At 40.9% G+C, this 19,182-nt stretch overlaps 1 protein-coding gene across 1 annotated transcript; it reads right to left on the reverse strand.

The window, feature by feature from the left end:
• Positions 1–434: 434 nt before the first annotated feature.
• On the reverse strand, positions 435–17,705 carry LOC106604192 (SPARC). The gene is made up of 10 exons (XM_014198623.3): positions 17,514–17,705; positions 8,659–8,726; positions 8,410–8,448; positions 6,365–6,461; positions 3,792–3,913; positions 3,468–3,588; positions 2,415–2,548; positions 1,902–2,050; positions 1,403–1,551; positions 435–1,087 (listed from the first exon to the last, which is right to left on the reverse strand). Exons 2-10 carry the CDS (start codon positions 8,716–8,718, stop codon positions 1,059–1,061), a joined length of 900 nt encoding a protein of 299 aa, XP_014054098.1. The 5' UTR covers positions 8,719–8,726; positions 17,514–17,705; the 3' UTR covers positions 435–1,058.
• Positions 17,706–19,182: the final 1,477 nt, after the last annotated feature.

Here is a 19,182-nt window from a genome sequence, read left to right on the forward strand (position 1 = left end):
TACTCATAAGACTAAGGCGTAGCCTACCATACAGTACAGAACACCTTGTACGTGTGGCTTGTTTTTTAGGGATAGATGATTCTTAAAAAATGTGAATTACTTGATACTTCATGATGATACGTATCTGTGATATGGACACTTTAGAGGTCTTTTTTCAAAACTACCAGGTAAATACAACTAATTCCCATGAAATGTTCTACGTCAGTGTTAAGGTGTTTTCCATTTGTTCCGGATTAAATGTATCAACGTTGTGAGGATTGTGAAGAATTGCAGATATGAAAGCATGCAACAGTGTTGGACATTTCAGATCATTTTTATTTGAGGAAAGAGTTCTATTGTGTTCACACGGTATCCAAAAAGTATACGAACGTCGGTAAACATGCTACGGTATATAGTGTGAGGAAAAACGCTCAACCTGCAAGATGCTTTCCTCGTAGAGTTTAAACAATATTTCCTTTTATTGTCTCAATCATTTTTCAGTACACTTATGCCCTTGTGTGACAGAATCTATGTCAGAAAACCAACCTGTGGATAGTCAGGCCTTAATTTAAAGCAGTAGTCAAAGTCAATGAACTAACAAACAAAACAATAGAGATGACAAAATGAGTCCACCACCAAAAGAGTGAAAACAACTAAATATGTTTAAAAAGCGAAAGGAGCATTTATTTAGAATTGATTTGATTTTACAAATTTGTCTCCTTCAAAGAATTTTCAAATTGAAGTTATTAAATCACAGCCCTGATTAAGTGAAAAAAAGATAAATGTTGTGATCAACAACCATTATCACAACCTGTTCAACATACATTTATATCTCCCTCTCGTCACAAAAAGCTTATTTATTAGCCCAAAAACAAGACAAATTTGAAGTTGCATCATGATCACGTTTTGTGATTGTTAGTTCAGACGGTGCACATCTCTTTTTTCCATCAATGTTAGTGGTATAGGTCGGTCGTTAATTAGTTAGTATGCACCGTTACTGTGTTTCTTTCATTTAGGGATCAGTTTAGCACCTCGTCCCAATAGAGACTAGTTTTCATACTGTAGGTCAGCGGGTGAGTTTAGATGACAAGGTCCTTGTTGACATCCTCTGAAAACAGAAAAAACAAGCCCAGCATTAACAAGCAGTAATGAAATGGCCATGCTCTGAACCATTTTTAAAATCAAAAACAGTCAAATAAAAGGACGGGAAGACATGGCTCCGTCTGAAATGGCACCCTGTGCCCTATGTAGCCCAAAGGGTGCTGGTCAAAAGTAGTGCGCTGTATAGGGAATAGGCTGCAATTTCAGACGCAGACAATGAAGGCATTTTAACAGCCCAAAGTGTGCCTTGGTCCTCCTGGTTTCTTTGAGGCAGTAAAATAACGAGTGTAAACTATGAACGAGGTGTTTTAAAACTACTCACCCTCCTTGATGCTGAAGCAGTTGGCCCACTCCTCCAGGGCGATGTACTTGTCATTGTCAGCGTCGCACTGCTCGAAGAAACGAGTGGTGCAATGCTCCATGGGGATGAGAGGGGCGCGCAGGGGGGCCAGCTCTGTGTGGGACAGGAACCTACAACACCACAGAAAACATGTTACGAAGCATCTATGTAGGCCTTCTAAAGGATTTAGAAAGGCTTTAGAAGACTTTCTAAGATTTTGTTTTAGACCCTAGAAAACCCATATGATCCTTTAAATAGTGTTATGAAGAACGTAGCACTGCTTTTTTGCTCATAAAACAATAGATTCAGACATGCTGCCAATATCCTTTCTGAGACATTGTAGAAATGTTTCATTATTGATGTCCTGACTGGTACAGAGTTGAATCAAAGGTATAGCCCAAGCAAGCCTGTATTTGTGTGATGTTGAAACAATCCAGCTGAAGCAGAAGACAGGAAACTCTTCTTCTTCTTCTCAACCTACCCATCGACGGGGTGCTGGTCCAGCTGACCGAACTGCCAGTGGACGGGGAAAATGTACATGTTGTAGTTCTTCTCAAAGTCGTGGGCCAGCAGGTCCAGGGTGTGCTCTCCAGCCTGCAGTCTCTTCTCATTCTCATAGATCTTCTTCACCTGCAAGGCAATTCACATTTGTTTTGCAAACATTAGTTTGTCTAATATTCTTTCGAATTGAACCAAGTGATAAATAATTCCCAGTAGGATTGGATGGACAAAAGGAGTCAACTTCATAGTGAGAGCAGACCATCAAATCCTATAATCATATTTGACTTGCCTAGTGAAATAAAGGTTAAATTAAGAAAAATAATAATACAAAAAATATATATATATTTTGACCCATCCACGGAGTTCGTTAAATGAACGCAAGCAAAATGAATTGGTTCTATGCTGTGTTTATTAATGATTTTGACCCATCCTCAGTAGGCAAACAGTAAATGGTTTCTGTGCTGTGTTTATAGAAATTGATAATTGGACTTACTCTGAGCGTCTGCTTCTCAGTCAGGAGGTTGTTCTCCTCATCGCGCTCGTACAAGGAGACCAGAACGTTCTTCAGCCAGTCCCTCATACGCAGGGGGAACTCATTCAGCTCAGCATCCATGCAGGCCTCGATGACTGGAGAATAAACAGGAAGGAGAAAAAGTTCTACTATATTTTAGAGCTATTCTGTCCACACAAGCCTCAGTGACTGGAGAATAAACAGGAAGAAACATTAGGTATGGTCAGAGAGAGAAAAAGGAAACGGGGAATACCCAGGAACAATTGGAAAAGGTATGTTCAATGACCTATGGTCCACAAGGAGCCAAAGGGTTTCATTTAATTAAGTCAAGTAAGTCATGGTCAGAAAGTTGTTTTGCAAGTATGACATTCAAGTCAAAATCCATTCTCAAACCGCCTTTTGTTATAGAACATAAAACCCACAACTCACACAAAATATGACATTTGTGTCCATTGAAATGTATGGTTGATGCACACAGCCCCTAAGGCAATGATTTTGTACCTTTTGTTTAATTCCTTGGTTGAATACAGTACCTGACATTTAGAGGCCAATAGTTAAAAGAAAGTGTTATTTTAAGTTTTTGGGTCCACAACATGATCTCCATCTGTGCCCTTCAGTCCTAAGGTACTCATCACCAACAGTGAGAGATGCATGGGCTTGGTTCTGTTATTTAATGACAGACATTTAGCTGCAGATTCAGCGGTAAATCGGGAAGGGCAGCGATGCAGTGAGCATGCTACAGCCTGCCCTCCACTCTATGTGTTGGAGTCCTTAAGGCAAGGTCCCTCTAGTTCAGCCCATTAATCATTCCCTGGAGAAGCTTTCAGCAGGGCTTCAGCTCGAAGACAGCATAACCAATTACACTGGGAACGGAGTCTCAGAGGAAAATATGTCTAAGGGGGATTCTCAAAAAGGTGAGAATTATTGCACTGAATTGAATGGTTGGATTAAAACATTCTCAATGGCCCCTGGGAGGGTTAATACATTGAATTGATATTAATTAAATACAATTTGTAACTATAAACCATAGCTCACATTTGCATGGCCCGATGTAGTCCAGGTGCAGCTTGTGGCCCTTCTTGGTTCCCTCCAGACTGCACTTCTGGGCAAAGAAGTGGCAGGAAGAGTCGTAGGTTGTATTGTCGGTGGCGCAAACCTGAGATACACAGATTACATTCATGAATCAGATATAAATCAGAATTTATATCAAGAATGAGCCAATGATGCCTATAGTAGTAACATTACTGTACAGGTCAAGGTTCTACTGTATTAGGAACAGTGTTGTGTATGAGACATGTCTAGGACTACTTGATGTTGATCTGAACAGATTAGAATATAATTTCTATGATGATAACTCACATGCTCAAACTCTCCAACAGCAGCAGGGCAGGTAGTGGGGTCCTGGCAGACACACATGGGGGTGTTCTCCTCATCGACCTCACACACCTTTCCTTTCTTGCAGTGGTGGTTCAAACAGGGGTCTAACAAAGGAAAGTGTTTAAAAAAAATTCTGGAATATTAAAAATGGAACATATCAGAAATGTTCTTTTGCCCTTGAATTTCCTGCTCAGCTATTCAACAGATACAGTGCATTTGGAAAGTATTGAAACCCCTTGACTTTTTCCATATTTTGTTACCTTACAGCCTTATTCTAAAATCTCAGCAATCTATACACAATACCCCAAAATGACTAAGCGAAAACAGGTTTTAGAAATGCAAATTTATTAAAAATAAAAACAGAAATACCTTATTTACATAAATATTCAGACCCTTTGCTATGAGACTCGAAATTGAGCTCAGGTGCATCCTGTTTCCATTGATCATCCTTGATATGTTTCTACAACTTGAGTGGAATCCACCTGTGGTAAATTTAATTGATTGGACATGAATTGGAAAGGCACATACCTGTCTATATAAGGTTCCACAGTTGACAGTGCATGTCAGAGTAAAAGTCAAGCCATGAGGTCGAAGGAATTGTCCGAAGAGCTCTGAGGAAAATATCTGGGGAAGGGTACCAAAAATGTTCTGCAGCATTGAAGGTCCCTAAGAACACAGTGGCCTCCATCATTCTTAAATGGAAGAAGTTTGGAACCACCAAAACTCTTCCTAGAGATGGCCGCCCGGCCAAACTGAGTATTCAGGGGAGAAGGGCCTTGGTCAGGGAGGTGACCAAGAACCCGATGGTCACTCTGACAGAGCTCCAGTTCCACTGTAGAGTGGCTAGATGAAAGCCACTCCTCAGTAAAAGAGTTTGCTTGGAGTTTGCCAAAATGCACCTAAAGACTCCCAGCCCATGAGAAACAAGATTCTTTGGTTTGATGAAACCAAGATAGGACTCTTTGGCTGAATGCCAAGCATCATGTCTGGAGGCAACCTGGCACCATCCCTACAGTGAAGCATAGTGATGGCAGCATCATGCTGTGTGGATGTTTTACAGCGGCAGGGACTGGGTGACTAGTCAGGATCAAGGCAAAGATGAACGGAGCAAAGTACAAAGAGATCCTTGATGGAAACCTGCTCCAGAGCTCTCAGGACATCAGACTGGGGGCGAAGGTTCACCTTCCAACAGGACAATGACCCTAAGCACACAGCTAAGACAACGCAGGAGTGGCTTCGGGACAAGTCTCTGAATGTCCTTGAGTGGCCCAGCCAGAGACTTGAACCCGATGAAACATCTCTGGAGAGACCTGAAAATAGCTGTGCAGCGATGCTCCCCATCCAACCTGACAGAGCTTGAGAGGATCTGCAGAGAGGAATGGGAGAAACTCCCCAAATACAGGTGTGCCAAGCTTGTAGCGTCTTACCCAAGAAAACTCAAAGCTTTAATCGCTACCAAAGGTGCTTCAATAAAGTACTGAGTAAAGAGCCTGAATACTTATGTAAATGTGATATTTACATTTTTTATTTTATAAATTTGCTAAAATGTCTAAAAAACTTTTTTTGCTTTGTCATTATGGGGTATTGTGTGTAGATTGATCAGGAGAAAAAAACAATTTAATCCATTTTAGAATAGGGCTGTAACATAACAAAATGTGGAAAAAGTCAAGGGGTCTGAATACTTTCCAAATTAATTGTATATATATATATATATATATATATATATATATATATATATATATATATTTATATATATATATATATTTATACAATTAATTATAATTAATTACAATTAATATATTCCTGGCGGTAGTTAGCAAAGAAGGAGTGTGGCGGAGCCCCTGCCAATTAGGAGAAGGGTTTATTTTCCGTTTCCAGGAAGATTGGTGGAACCATTGGATGGAACACATAATGATATGTCTGTCTTTTGAGACAGAAGCACTCTGTCATTACCAACGTGTCCCCCCCTCCCCCTCCCCTCTCTACCATCTAGCCAACATCTCACAACACAGCTGCTGCAAAGGAGCACCAACATACAGCTTAATTTGATTGATGTTGTCACACCTTTACTAAAGCTAATGGCTCCTAAGCAGCTTAAAAGATATACTAGCCCAGGGATCATCATCTACATTCAGCCGCGGAACAATCTTTTCCTGAGCGGATGGTCAGGAGACCGGTACATAATTACAAATCATTTGTAGACTGCAAATTGACCACAAGAAGCCCAAACTGATATAATATTTGACTAAGACATAATCATTTCAAACCTTTCTTACATTTTTAGATGATCACATAGTACCAGTCAAAAGTCATTCAAGGGTTTTTCTTTATTTTTACTATTTTCTACATTGTAGAATAATAGTGAAGACCTCAAAACTATGAAATAACACATATGAAATTATGTAGTAACCAAAAAAGTGTTTATCAAAAATAAAATATATTTGAGATTTGAGATTCTTCAAAGTAGCCACCCTTTGCCTTGACGACAGCTTTGCACACTCTTGACATTCTCTCAACCAGCTTCTCTCAACCAGCTGCAATGTCTATTTACTCACTCTCAGTGATGTCCTCTTCTTCCTCCACAACATCAATGGCCTCGTCAAAGTCTCCGATCTCTACCTGCACTGGGTTGGCTCCCACTTCTGGCTGTGCCTGACACAAACCAAGTCACAACATGGAGCCGCCAATAGAGACATAGTACTTCCAACAGTTTGACTCATCACATTTAAAGTGAATATATACCATATAAAAAATGACAGTATTGTACGTAAGCTATGGGCAATGGGCATGATTTGGTAGCACAACTTCAGTACCTGAAAATGAACCTGTAGCTAAATATCTTTAGTTATCAAGGTGCAGAAGGAAGTGTAGCCAACGTCTGTACTTCAGACAGGTCTAGAGAGAGGTCTAGCAGAGATCTGTAATTCGGACAGGTCTAGAGAGAGGTCTAACAGAGATCTGTACTTCAGACAGGTCTAGAGAGAGGTCTAGCAGAGATCTATACTTCAGACAGGTCTAGAGAGAGGTCTAGCAGAGATCTGTAATTCAGACAGGTCTAGAGAGAGGTCTAGCAGACGTCTATACTTCAGACAGGTCTAGAGAGAGGTCTAGCAGAGATCTGTACTTCAGACAGGTCTAGAGAGAGGTCTAACAGAGATCTGTACTTCAGACAGGTCTAGAGAGAGGTCTAGCAGAGATCTATACTTCAGACAGGTCTAGAGAGAGGTCTAGCAGAGATCTGTAATTCAGACAGGTCTAGAGAGGTCTAGCAGAGATCTGTAATTCAGACAGGTCTAGAGAGAGGTCTAGCAGAGATCTGTACTTCAGACAGGTCTTGAGAGAGGTCTAGCAGAGATCTGTAATTCAGACAGGTCTAGAGAGGTCTAGCAGAGATCTGTAATTCAGACAGGTCTAGAGAGAGGTCTAGCAGAGATATGTACTTCAGACAGGTCTAGAGAGAGGTCTAGCAGAGATCTGTACTTCAGACAGGTCTAGAGAGAGGTCTAGCAGAGATCTGTACTTCAGACAGGTCTAGAGAGAGGTCTAGCAGAGATCTGTAATTCAGACAGGTCTAGAGAGAGGTCTAGCAGAGATCTGTACTTCAGACAGGTCTAGAGAGAGGTCTAGCAGAGATCTGTACTTCAGACAGGTCTAGAGAGGTCTAGCAGAGATCTGTAATTCAGACAGGTCTAGAGAGGTCTAGCAGAGATCTGTACTTCAGACAGGCCTTGAGAGAGGTCTAGCAGAGATCTGTAATTCAGACAGGTCTAGAGAGGTCTAGCAGAGATCTATACTTCAGACAGGTCTTGAGAGAGGTCTAGCAGACGTCTATACTTCAGACAGGTCTAGAGAGAGGTCTAGCAGCCTGCAGCTGGATGGGATGGATAGAGTCTGAGCCACATGTGGCGAAGCCATTAAAACGTCATGGTTTCCTGTCCGCTGTATTTATAACTTGTGGGATTTACTCTCTCGCTCTTTCCCGTACTCTCTCCAACTCTCTCTCTCGCTTTGGCTTCATTGCAGGAAATGGTCAACATTCAAGAGAAAAGTCCTCTGCCACAAAATGGTGGAGATAAATTATTTTAGTCAAATTGGTACTGTTCTGTTTTAGTTTGTTAATTTGTCAAAAGACACAGAGAGAATAAAGAATATAAATGTAGAGTCATTGTTTTTAATCTGGCTGTGTTTTAATTCCTACACTACAATATTTCTAATCATTTTAATCTGGCTGTGTTTTAATTCCTACAGTACACTATTTCTAATTATTTTAATCTGGCTGTGTTTTAATTCCTACACTGAAATATTTCTAATCATTTTAATCTGGCTGTGTTTTAATTCCTACAGTACACTATTTATAATTATTTTAATCTGGCTGTGTTTTAATTCCTACACTACAATATTCCTAATTATTTTCATCTGGCTGTGTTTTAATTCCTACAGTACACTATTCCTAATTCGCTCCCACTGGGCACAGACATCAATTCAACATCTAATCCACGTAAATGACATGGAAACAACGTTGATTCAACCAAACCAGTGTGGGTATGTTCAAGCTGTTTAACCTGTCCATAGAATTCTGTCAACAAGTCAATGGCCTTACCTCCTCAACGACATCATCAATGATGGGCTCCTCCTCCGTCTGAAATGGTTATGATGATGGTGTTATTATGAATGTTTGCAATACAAGTGAACACCACACACACACACACACACACACACACACAGTACACACACACACACACACACACACACACACACACACACACACACACACACACACACACACACACACACACACACACACACACACACACACACACACACACACACACACCAAAGGGACACTTACAATGGAAGCGGTGAATGCCTGGCCAGCTAGGCACAGGAGGAAGACAATACACACCCTCATCGTTCAGTCTAGAGAGAGACACAAAGATGAACATTTAATACACATTAAACACATTCAATTCAACTGACGTTTGGTTTATAATGAGGTGCAGGTAAGGTCATACTCCTTTCCAGTTTACCACCTGTCTAGACTGCAGCACTATGTACTTTATTATACACAGTGTATAAAGTGTATGGGCCAGACACAGTCCAGACATTTACTCAGGTGTGGTCAAACAAGTCATGCAGGGACAATACAAGATGCTTCTTCAAGAATCACAAAGGCTCATGGGTAGTGTTTGGTTCCAGACAAACCGTTCACTGTCCTGTCTGATTATAGGGAGATGGCTACGTATAACATTCTTTGTGGATAGCTCAAATTTCTCTCTCCAAATTCAATCACCGGAGCTAAATTCAATCTCCTGATCGACAGGCACCTCACTGGGTACACCACGTCATTTGTGGAAATGTGGGTAATATTTGGTTGAGACGTTTCAACCTTTACTCACCCACTCAAAAAGACTGATATTTATCAATGAGATTCCAACCTATTTTCACACACTCAAAAAGACAACCAGAAATGTGTTGAATTCCCAATGTGTTATCACTATGCTTTCAACCATTCCAACGGAAAAACAATTTCACATTTTTTGGTTTAGTTGTCATTTAAATGTGTTTTCACTGCACTTTCAATGTCAGATATTTTTACATTTTATAACAACAACTTATGGTGTTATTACTGTGCTTCATCTCATAGAACAATCAAATGACCTGGATTCCAGTTGAGATTACATCAATAGTACAGTAAAGTACATGATCAATGCTGTTTGAGATTCTGCACAGCTTCCTATAGCAATTGTGAAGCTCTCCACGGACCTGAAACCTTTCGCATGCTATCTTAAACATGCACGCCTTCTGTGATTACATTTATAGTTACAGTAACCTCCTGACCATGGATGTGTTACTCACTGTAAAGTGAATAAATACATTTGTTGTAAGATAGCCATAAAGTAATCTTGAATTGTGTTTGGTTGACAACCCAACCAAATATCAACTAGGTATGTAATGCTTGGATAGTTTCAATCCTTTTCTTTAACTTGTATTGTTTGGTTTAGTTGGAGACTTGAATCCAACATATCATTTCTTAACCCTATCAGTCCTGAGATCCCAGCTAAAAATCGGCTTTTCATTGGTCTGCATGTCCAGCCGTTATATTTAGCCTCACAATGAAGTGTTTTACCATTTTATTTTCAGGATAACAAGGGATACAAGTAGAACACAAAATAATTTGACATGAACAGTTGCATTCATGAGTTTTAATGACCAATGTCAATAAAAAAAACAAGTTGTGCCAAAGCAAAAACCTGATAAAAATGAATTGATATATATTTTTTTCTCAGTGGGAAATTATTGTCCAACTAGTCAGTGACAACTCTGTGGAGTTTGGAGTTTGTGACAGCAACTATGTGAGTTTATTACAGTATTATAGACACTATGTGTGTGTTCGTGAGATCCTCAGCTTTTCATAGATAACTTTTAATAGTTTGTAGCTCAAACCATTCAAACTTTACAGACGTTTTTGTAAAAAGACCTGGCCCCTTCGGGATCTATCCTTGTCTCACAAACACCGCTCTAGCTCAGACCCCCCCCCCCCCCCCCCACCACACACACACACACACACACACACACACACACACACACACACACACACACACACACACACACACACACACACACACACACACACACACACACACACACACACACACACACACACACACACACACACACACACACACACACACACACATCAAAGGGACATTTACAATGGAAGGAGGCCAGCCAGACAGTGAGCCACTAGATCATGGATAAAGGAATATAAGGGACTATATCTTTGTCCTGTAGAGCAAAACCCCTGTCTTCCCTCTCTCTCTTCCGTCTCTCTCTGACTGAGCCCTGTGAAGAGTTTGATCTGTGCTTCAAAACAAGGGCCCTTTGTCTCACAGGTGCACTTCACTGACTTCTCTCTCCATTTCTCTCTCAGTTTCTCTCTCCATCTCTCTCTGTTTCTCTCTCCATCTCTCACTCTCTATCTATTTCTATTTATTCTCATTTCCTAAAGGAAATCAGTCAATTTAAATGAATTCATTAGGTCCTAATCTATGGATTATCAGGGTTGAAAGTAGATGATATGTCTTCCAGGTACGGGACCTTCTTTGTCTGTGTTCACGTGAACCCCAAAAAAAGGTATGGGTGGCAGAACGGCCCTGTTCACCTTCCTATCCCCACTAAACTAGAAAAGTGTACAGCAAGGCTCGGCGATAGGTTTGACCTTGGGCAAATATGTTTCTAAAATAGTCGGCAGAACATAACAGCAGTCCAATTCAGAGGCCTACACCGCAAATTAAACACCTTTTACCACATCTGGTTAGTAGGCTATATAATCAGTTCAAATGTTAATAACATAGCCTAATATTTTCCTTCTGATTGCATTGATAAAAATCACAATGCCTCAATTAAATTCGTTTTTTATATGAGGACATGTCCCTCTGAGAATGTCTCAAAAGAAAGGTGGACAATGAACATAGAAGTTTCAGGGAAGAATGGACCGAGGAATAGGCGTTCTTACCATTTCTCCATGTCAAACCAGAGAGTTTTGTTTGCAACGAAACGGTTCCTATTAGCAAATAATGAAATATTAGACATCCTTATGGATCTAAGCATGGCACTTCCAAAAGTTATATCTTTCAAACCCAGACAGAGGCTCGATCGACACAGAACATTTTAAGCTTCAACTGCTGACTACTCGTCTGTTGATAAACCCAACAGCAGAAGTGCTTCCCTAAAAGCTGCCTGGGTTTAAACATCTCTTTTCAGAAAGTGAAAAGCTCAATTAATAGGGACAGAATAGAAAATTCCTTTATTTTTTTGTCTCCTCGAATATTGAAGGCCGCAGCTCAGCTTCAGATTGTTATAGAGATGAATCAATATATCCCCATACGCATCAGAGTCACGTCTTTCGCAGGCATTTTAAAGCTTTTTTGTAGCATAAGGATTCACGGAGTTAAACACAGTTATAGAACACTTTATATTATCTGGATACTTTTTATTTATTTATTTCAAAATATAAAGCTAACAATAGGTTTCCCCACTACGAGGACGATCAGCTGTCCGTCCTGTCTCCCTGTAGCGCTGTCTTAGGCATCTCACTGTACAGACATTGCAATTTATTGCCCTGGCCACATCTGCAGTCCTCATGCCTCCTTGCAGCATGCCTAAGGCACGTTCACGCAGATGAGCAGGGACCCTGGGCATCTTTCTATTGGTGTTTTTCAGAGTCAGTCGAAAGGCCTCTTTCGTGTCCTAAGTTTTCATAACTGTGACCTTAATTGCCTACCGTCTGTAAGCTGTTAGTGTCTTAACGACCGTTCCACAGGTGCATGTTCATTAATTGTTCTTGGTTCAGTGAACAAGCATGGGAAACAGTGTTTAAACCCTTTACAATGAAGATCTGTGAAGTTATTTGGATTTTTATGAAATATCTTTGAAAGACAGGGTCCTGAAATAGGGAACTTTCTTTTTTTTGCCGAGTTTAGTAATGATAAAAAGTGGTATAATGGCCTACAGTTTTCTGGACATTTTGTTTGAATTATTGCGATAGGCTCATATTTTACCGGTATGGCGTACCCCCACTATGTCTTTTGCTCGGATGATATACCGGACTGTACCGCCTAACTTTTACCCCTGACAGATACTCATGTGTTGGTCACAGATACCTAAAAAAAAAGTCAGGGCGTGGATCAGAAAACCCGTCAGTATCTGGTGTGACCACAATTTGCCTCATGGAGATCCACACATCTCCTTTGCATAATCAGGCTGTAGATTGTGGCCTGTAGAATGTTGTCCCAATCCTATTCAAAGGCTGTGCCAAGTTGCTGGATATTGGTGGGAACTGGAACACACATCGATCCAGAGAATCCCAAACATGCTCAATGGGTGACATGTCTGGTGAGTATACAGGCCATGGAAGAACTGAGACATTTTCAGCTTCCAGGAATTGTGTACAGATCCTTGAGACATGGGGCCGTACATCATGCTGAAACATGAGGTGATGGCGGTGGATGAATGGCACGATAATGGGCCTCAGGATCTCATCATGGTATCTCTGTGCATTCAAATTGCTATTGATAAAATCCAATTGTGTTCGTTGTCCGTAGCTAATGCTTGCCCATACCCCCACCCCACCATGGGGCACTGTTCACAACGTTGACATCAGCAAACCGCTAGCCCACATGCAAACCGCTAGCCCACATGCAAACCGCTTCTGCCCAGTACAGTTGAAACTGGGATTCATCCATGAAGATCACACTTCTCCAGCATGCCAGTGGCCATCGAAGGTGAGCATTTGTCCACTGAAGTCAGTTACAACCCCGAACTGCAGTCAGGTCAAGACCCTGGTGAGGACAATGAGCTTCTCTGAGACGGTTTCTGACAGTTCGTGAAGAATTTCTTTGGTTGTGCAAATCCACAGTTTTATCAGCTGTCTTGGGTTGCTGGTCTCAGACGATCCCGCGGGTCAAGAAGCTGGATGTGGAGGTCCTGGGCTGGTGTGGTTTCATGTGCTCTGCGATTTTGAGGCCAGTTGGACGTCCTGACAAATTCTCTAAAGCGATGTTGGAGGCGGCGTATGGTAGAGAAATGAACATTCAATTATCTGGCAACAGCTCTGGTGGACATTTCTGCAGTCAGAATGCCAATTGCATGCTCCCTCAAAACATGAGACATCTGTGGTTGTGTGACAAAACGGCACATTTTAGACTGGCTTTTACAACAGGCTACATTGTGTTAGGAGGTTCACTGCTGTCACAACAGGCTACATTGTGTCAGGGGGTTCACTGCTTTCACAACAGGCTACATTGTGTCAGGGGGTTCACTGCTTTCACAACAGGCCACTGCTGATGAGGACCATATGCAGTTTGGGTCATGTTCCCGCAAAAGTTGAGTGACAATGTAAGCAGCCAATCACAATGGCCTAAGATGTCACAACAACCAATCATGCCAAGCCTGTTTAGTCTGTTCAATCCCCATTCACATTTTTGATTGGACAGGGAGGAAAACTACCCAGTAGGAGAAGGGATCAAGGCCCTGGTCTAGAAGTTGCGGATGATGACGTCTCAAAATACTGTGCACAAGGAAAGTTCTCTCTACTTTGAAAAAAAAAAAAAGGTGTTTATTCACTGAGAACTTGGACTACCACCTCTAACAAACATATAGCTAGGTAGTGTCTGAGAGGAAGCTAGAGATGTGAGAACCGACAGTGAAAACAAAGATACTGGTATCATCTCCAAGAAATGTCCATATTTAGCTTGGAGGGCTACTGTGTTCCCAAACTTCCTATTTAATGATATTTTAACATATTCATACTTAGTCTTGTTTTCTTAAATTATGTGGAAGTCAATCAGTTCATTGGGAGGATGACTGACGTAACAGCAAAACAAATTATTTTATTTGGAAAGCGGTGCTCATAATCAAACAGGGTAGAGGTAGAGGAAACTGTGATATAAAGAGGCCCTTTTTCAGCTAGGTATTTCATTTGAATGTTTGTTGGGTAAGCAAGTTGGGTTGGGGCGTAAACTCGACTATGAGGGAAACAGCCCAGGCAGATCTAAACGGTTTTCAAAGAGGATTTAAAGGCTGCAGGATTAGGGAATTATTTCTGCTTATCCAGGGTGATATAACCAGTGGTTAAATGTCTTGGAAAAGAAGTCTGGTGGCTAAAGGGGGACTAGGGGCTCAGCCTCTGTGCATGTCGGTCAGAGGAGGACCTCAGCATGGTAAATAGACAAACATTTACCGGCATTAAATGTACATTCTGAAAAACACTGGAAAAGTCCCTCTCAAAGACTCAATGCACTTCTGAACTCATGCACTTATTTAGAAATAAAATCTAAAAAGAATTGAATAAATTAATCTAGTCATACGTTGTTAGTCTTGAGAAATATACTAACAAAATATTTTCTGAATTAGCTGTGTTTCTCTGGACAACTAGGTCCAATGAGATACCACCTGATTCCTGTACTGAATCATGGATCTGTCACAGGACATACATGTCCATTCCATTCCAGAACCTTTACTGCAAATCTCACAACATGTCAAATGTTGAGAACCTATTCCAGAACCTTCGGAAAAGGTATGTCCACAATGTATATCACTATCTTGATGTTATCGTTCTTTGAATAGCAAGCTATTTGAATAGCAAGCATATTTTACCATGCTTTAAATGACACCTTTTCACAACAAATCAAAGTGCTCCATCTGAGAAAAAAATCTCAGGAGGGGCAAATAAAATATATTTTGAAAAGGTTTTTATATTGACACACATGGAACCTCTAAGGTACACAAAAGAGAACGGGAGAAAAGTCAAAGAATGATATACTGAGTCCATGTAACCCAAGTTAAGACTTAGTCACCTGACCTGTTTAAATCCTCCCTATCCCACCATCATCTCTCTCTTTCTTTCTCCCTTTTCTCACGGGGTTAACCTTAAAGCAGTGGGTTGAAACATGTGACTAAGATACATATCTGAATGGAATTTCTGAGTACTATAACTTAAATGTGTGTTAAACCCTTTCTCTGTCATTCTCTCTGGACTTAAATCCTCTCAGTTTGTCTACTGGTCCCAAACTTCAAACACACGCCTGTCTCACATTTAAAAAAAAAACTGCACTCAGCTTCCTATTCCTCCAGTTACATCATTTAACAATTTACCACAAGCTGTAACTAATACAACATCTGTGTCAATCAGGTGTTTGAGTTCGTGTTGAGTATGGAGTTTGCTGTACATGTGTTTCTTTAATAAACACATTTCACTCTGAAGTCTGGTCTGATGTGGTATAGAGTATGTCAGCCATTTACTATGTAACACAGAAGCTCTTTTGTCATCTACAGTGGGCTAGCCAGTCTGCAACGCTGGATACAGGCCTTCAGACCCTCATCGCTCTAGCTGTACTGGCACGGAGCCAGAAGAGTGTCGCTAGACAATACGCTCCTGCTTCCTGTAAATCTAAACCTCTCTCCTCTCTCCTCCTCTGAGTCGCTCCCGCTCTCTCACACCCATCCCCCTGGGTTTCCATCCCCTTGTGATTCTGTACATTTGCTCAGTGGTTAAAGAAGTGAAGGAGTGAGATCAGGCATTCCTGGTCTAGCTAAGACTCTATGGTTAATTCCATTGTTTTTTTGTTTTTTAATGCTGACTCGAGTTTAGATTTTTGCCATGTCCACGTCAGACTTTTGGTGAAGAGATGGAATGAGGACAATAACTTCCTTCCTGTCGAGGATTAGAGCTTTCTTAGGGTTGCCATGCAGCCAATTCAAAATGTCCACAGTCCTTTCTCTCTTTCTTGAATTGGTTTAAACTTTAAACTCTGCACAACAGTAGCTACCCTTCAGCACATCGAACCAAACAACTAGAGGAGGGAAATGCGACCTCCTCTCATACTAAGTTAGACAATTAAATAAAGTATTTCAATTCACCAAAAGGGAAGAGGATATGTGAAGAAAAAAACATTCCATTGCGTAAACAGTTTGCCATTCTTTAGTTGTTAACTCAAACCTGAATACTTAATTTAGTTCACTGCGAGACTGAAAAAAAGATAAATAGATCTTATAAGCCAGCTTTGATTTCTCAATGGGTGAAATGTGCTTTTCTTAAAAAGCTGACAACTTCATAACATGAGGAAACAATATTAAAACATTGACTAATATCCTAATAGAGTTATATCATTGTACAAAAAGGCAATTGAGAATAGATGGTTATCACTTTTCTTTGTTTTAAAAGTATTTATTTGTATTAAAAGTTGCAGTTCTTCTCAGACAGAACAGTGGACAGAGAGTTTGTCAAACCCAGAGTCCATCAGACAGACATCTGCAAGATCTCACAAAGCCCCTAAACAGCTGGTGGTGATTGCCATGGTAACATGCATTCCTTTTGATGGAAGTAATTGGGAGTGGAGGGAGGGATCTGTGTTGAAAATAGCTCCTCTCTCTCTGTCTATTTCTCTCTCTCTCTCTCTGTCTCTCTGTCTCTCGCTCTCTCTCAATTCAATCAATTTCAATTTCAATTAAGGGCTTTATTGGCATGGGGAACATATGTTAACATTGCCAAAGCAAGTGAAGTAGAAAATAAACAAAAGTGAAATAAACAATAAAAATTAACAGTAAACCCTCTCTCTCTCTCTCTCTCTCTCTCTCTCTCTGTGTGTCTCTGTCTCTCTGTCTCTCTGTCTCTCTGTCTCTCTGTCTCTCTGTCTCTCTGTCTCTCTCAGGCTTTGTCGAGCCCCATCCCCCTCCACCACTCCTCCCAGTGACTATGTGGCACACAATAGTTCTGGAACATTGTGCTGTTCCAAAAGAGAATCAATGAAAAAGGATATCAATTGTTTGACTATAACTTTTCTATATTCTGTTCAACTAAATATTCTATTACCAATAGTTTCAAAATAAATATTTACTAATTTCAAATTTTGCACTAAAACCTTAACTTATGCACCATTCAAATATAATAGATATTTTGTCGTGTCATTACTCTCTCACACAATATACTTTAACTTTCAAGGTGTGGTCAAGAAAAAAACTATGATTTTCAAGCATAACTTGAATATAACTGCTCTTTTTTACAACCACAGGAAAGCCTCCAATCACTGTTGTGCATATAAACACTGTGAAAACACACAGCAACTCAAAACACTGCACAGCATTTCCAATGCCACGTTACTGGCTAAATCACAGCAAGTCCTTCTGGAGGATACTCAGTCTTACCTTCAGAACACCAACAAGCAGAAAAGACAGAAGAGAAGTCAGCTGTGCAGGCTCCTGGGTCAATCTAACTGCTACACAAGTTCACACAGAAGACATTTACAGTGGGCTGGCCCAAGCAGCCCCCCGACCCCCTCCCTTCCTCAGGGGGTAGGAGGGACTGACAGACGCTCCTAAATGTAACTCTATGCTGCCTTCTAGACAGAAGACATTTACAGTGGGCTGGCCCAAGCAGCCCCCCGACCCCCTCCCTTCCTCAGGGGGTAGGAGGGACTGACAGACGCTCCTAAATGTAACTCTATGCTGCCTTCTAGACAGAAGACACTCTGAGGTTTGCTTTTAAAGTTCTTTTTTTTGTTGTTGACATTATTTAGAGACTGGGAGGATATGCATTTTCAGAAGTGATTCCAATGTTTCTATCTTACAGTAGATAGCAGATATTTTACTGTGTATACATTTTACTTGACAGCGATAACGTTTTGAAAAACATGAAAGCACTCCTATGTTCAGCTTCTATGTTGTCTGACGAAGTGTCTGGGAAACCAGGGAGACGATCTAATGACTGTTATTACTGTGATGTAACCGTCCTGCCCAGGGTCATGTCATCGTGGTTCAACCTTAACCAATTAGGCCTACAGGTTTCCATCCTCGGTATGATATACACAACCACTAGGTGACATTTCACAGTGACTCCACAGGGCAAATGATATAACTACTGAAAGAAGCTGCTGAAATACAGAACACACCCATTGTCAAATTGTCATGTGTTTCATTCTCAATTTCAATGTCAGATGAGATGAAATATTGATTCATATTATTGTTTCTATAAGTTTAAAACGTAGTTTCAAATATTTATCATAAACCTCAAGGGAACAAATTGAGAGGCAACGTGGAGATCAGTAATCTTATTGGCCTGCTGCAACAATTTCTCTATCGTTGGGGGAGTCAGTGACTGGTGCAACGTTGAACCATCAGACAGAAATAATCAATCTCAAATCACATTTTTGTGAAGTGGGTTATAGGAGTGTTTCCCAACTCCAGTCCTCCAGTACCCTCAACAGCCCACATTTGTGTTGTAGCCCTGGACAAACTCACCGGATTGAACTCATTGAGGACTTGATGATTAGTTGACAAGTTGAATCAGGTGTGTCCGGGGCAGAAATAAAAATGTGTACTGTTGGGGGAACTGGAGGACTGGAGTTGGGAAACACTGGGTTACATACAGATACATATATATTGGATGGTGACTCTCTATAGTGGATAACTAATGTCTGTTTCCCAGTCAGACCAGTGTGGACGGAGAACAACATCTGGATCAGACAAGGGGAAAATAGTTGCAATGCAACGTGGCATTTTCCATTCTGTCCGGAACAGATTCTTAAACCCCAGACCCAATGCATGCGATGGAGAGAGAGAGAGGAGGCGGTGTAATTATACAGCGTTAAACTGAGTCTCACGGTTCCCTGTAGACGTGGCAGCAGTACTGTCTGTACAGGCTGCTGTGCCTAAAATGGCCCCCTATTCCCTATACGGGCTCTGGTCAAAAGTAGTGCACTATAGGAAATAGGGGGCCATTTAGTACACAGCCTGTATCTGAGGCAACAAGTCCTCACAGATTTAGTTATACAGAAGGGCTGGAAGATGGAATCTAATGTAGACAGTGGTGATTTTA

This window comes from Salmo salar, chromosome 05, assembly GCF_965601325.2.
Source record: "Salmo salar chromosome 05, fSalSal1, whole genome shotgun sequence".
NCBI lineage: Eukaryota > Metazoa > Chordata > Actinopteri > Salmoniformes > Salmonidae > Salmo > Salmo salar.

What these genes read in the sequence shown, in the direction of transcription:
- LOC106604192 (XM_014198623.3), bottom strand. Translation starts at nt 8,718, where the DNA reads ATGAGGGTGTGTATTGTCTTCCTCCTGTGCCTAGCTGGCCAGGCATTC. An exon ending in AGAAGAGGACATCACTGAGA is followed by an intron (nt 3,914 to 6,364) that starts GTGAGTAAATAG and finishes TTCCTTTGTTAG; the next exon opens with ACCCCTGTTTGAACCACCAC. An exon ending in CTACATCGGGCCATGCAAAT is followed by an intron (nt 2,549 to 3,467) that starts GTGAGCTATGGT and finishes TTTATTCTCCAG; the next exon opens with TCATCGAGGCCTGCATGGAT.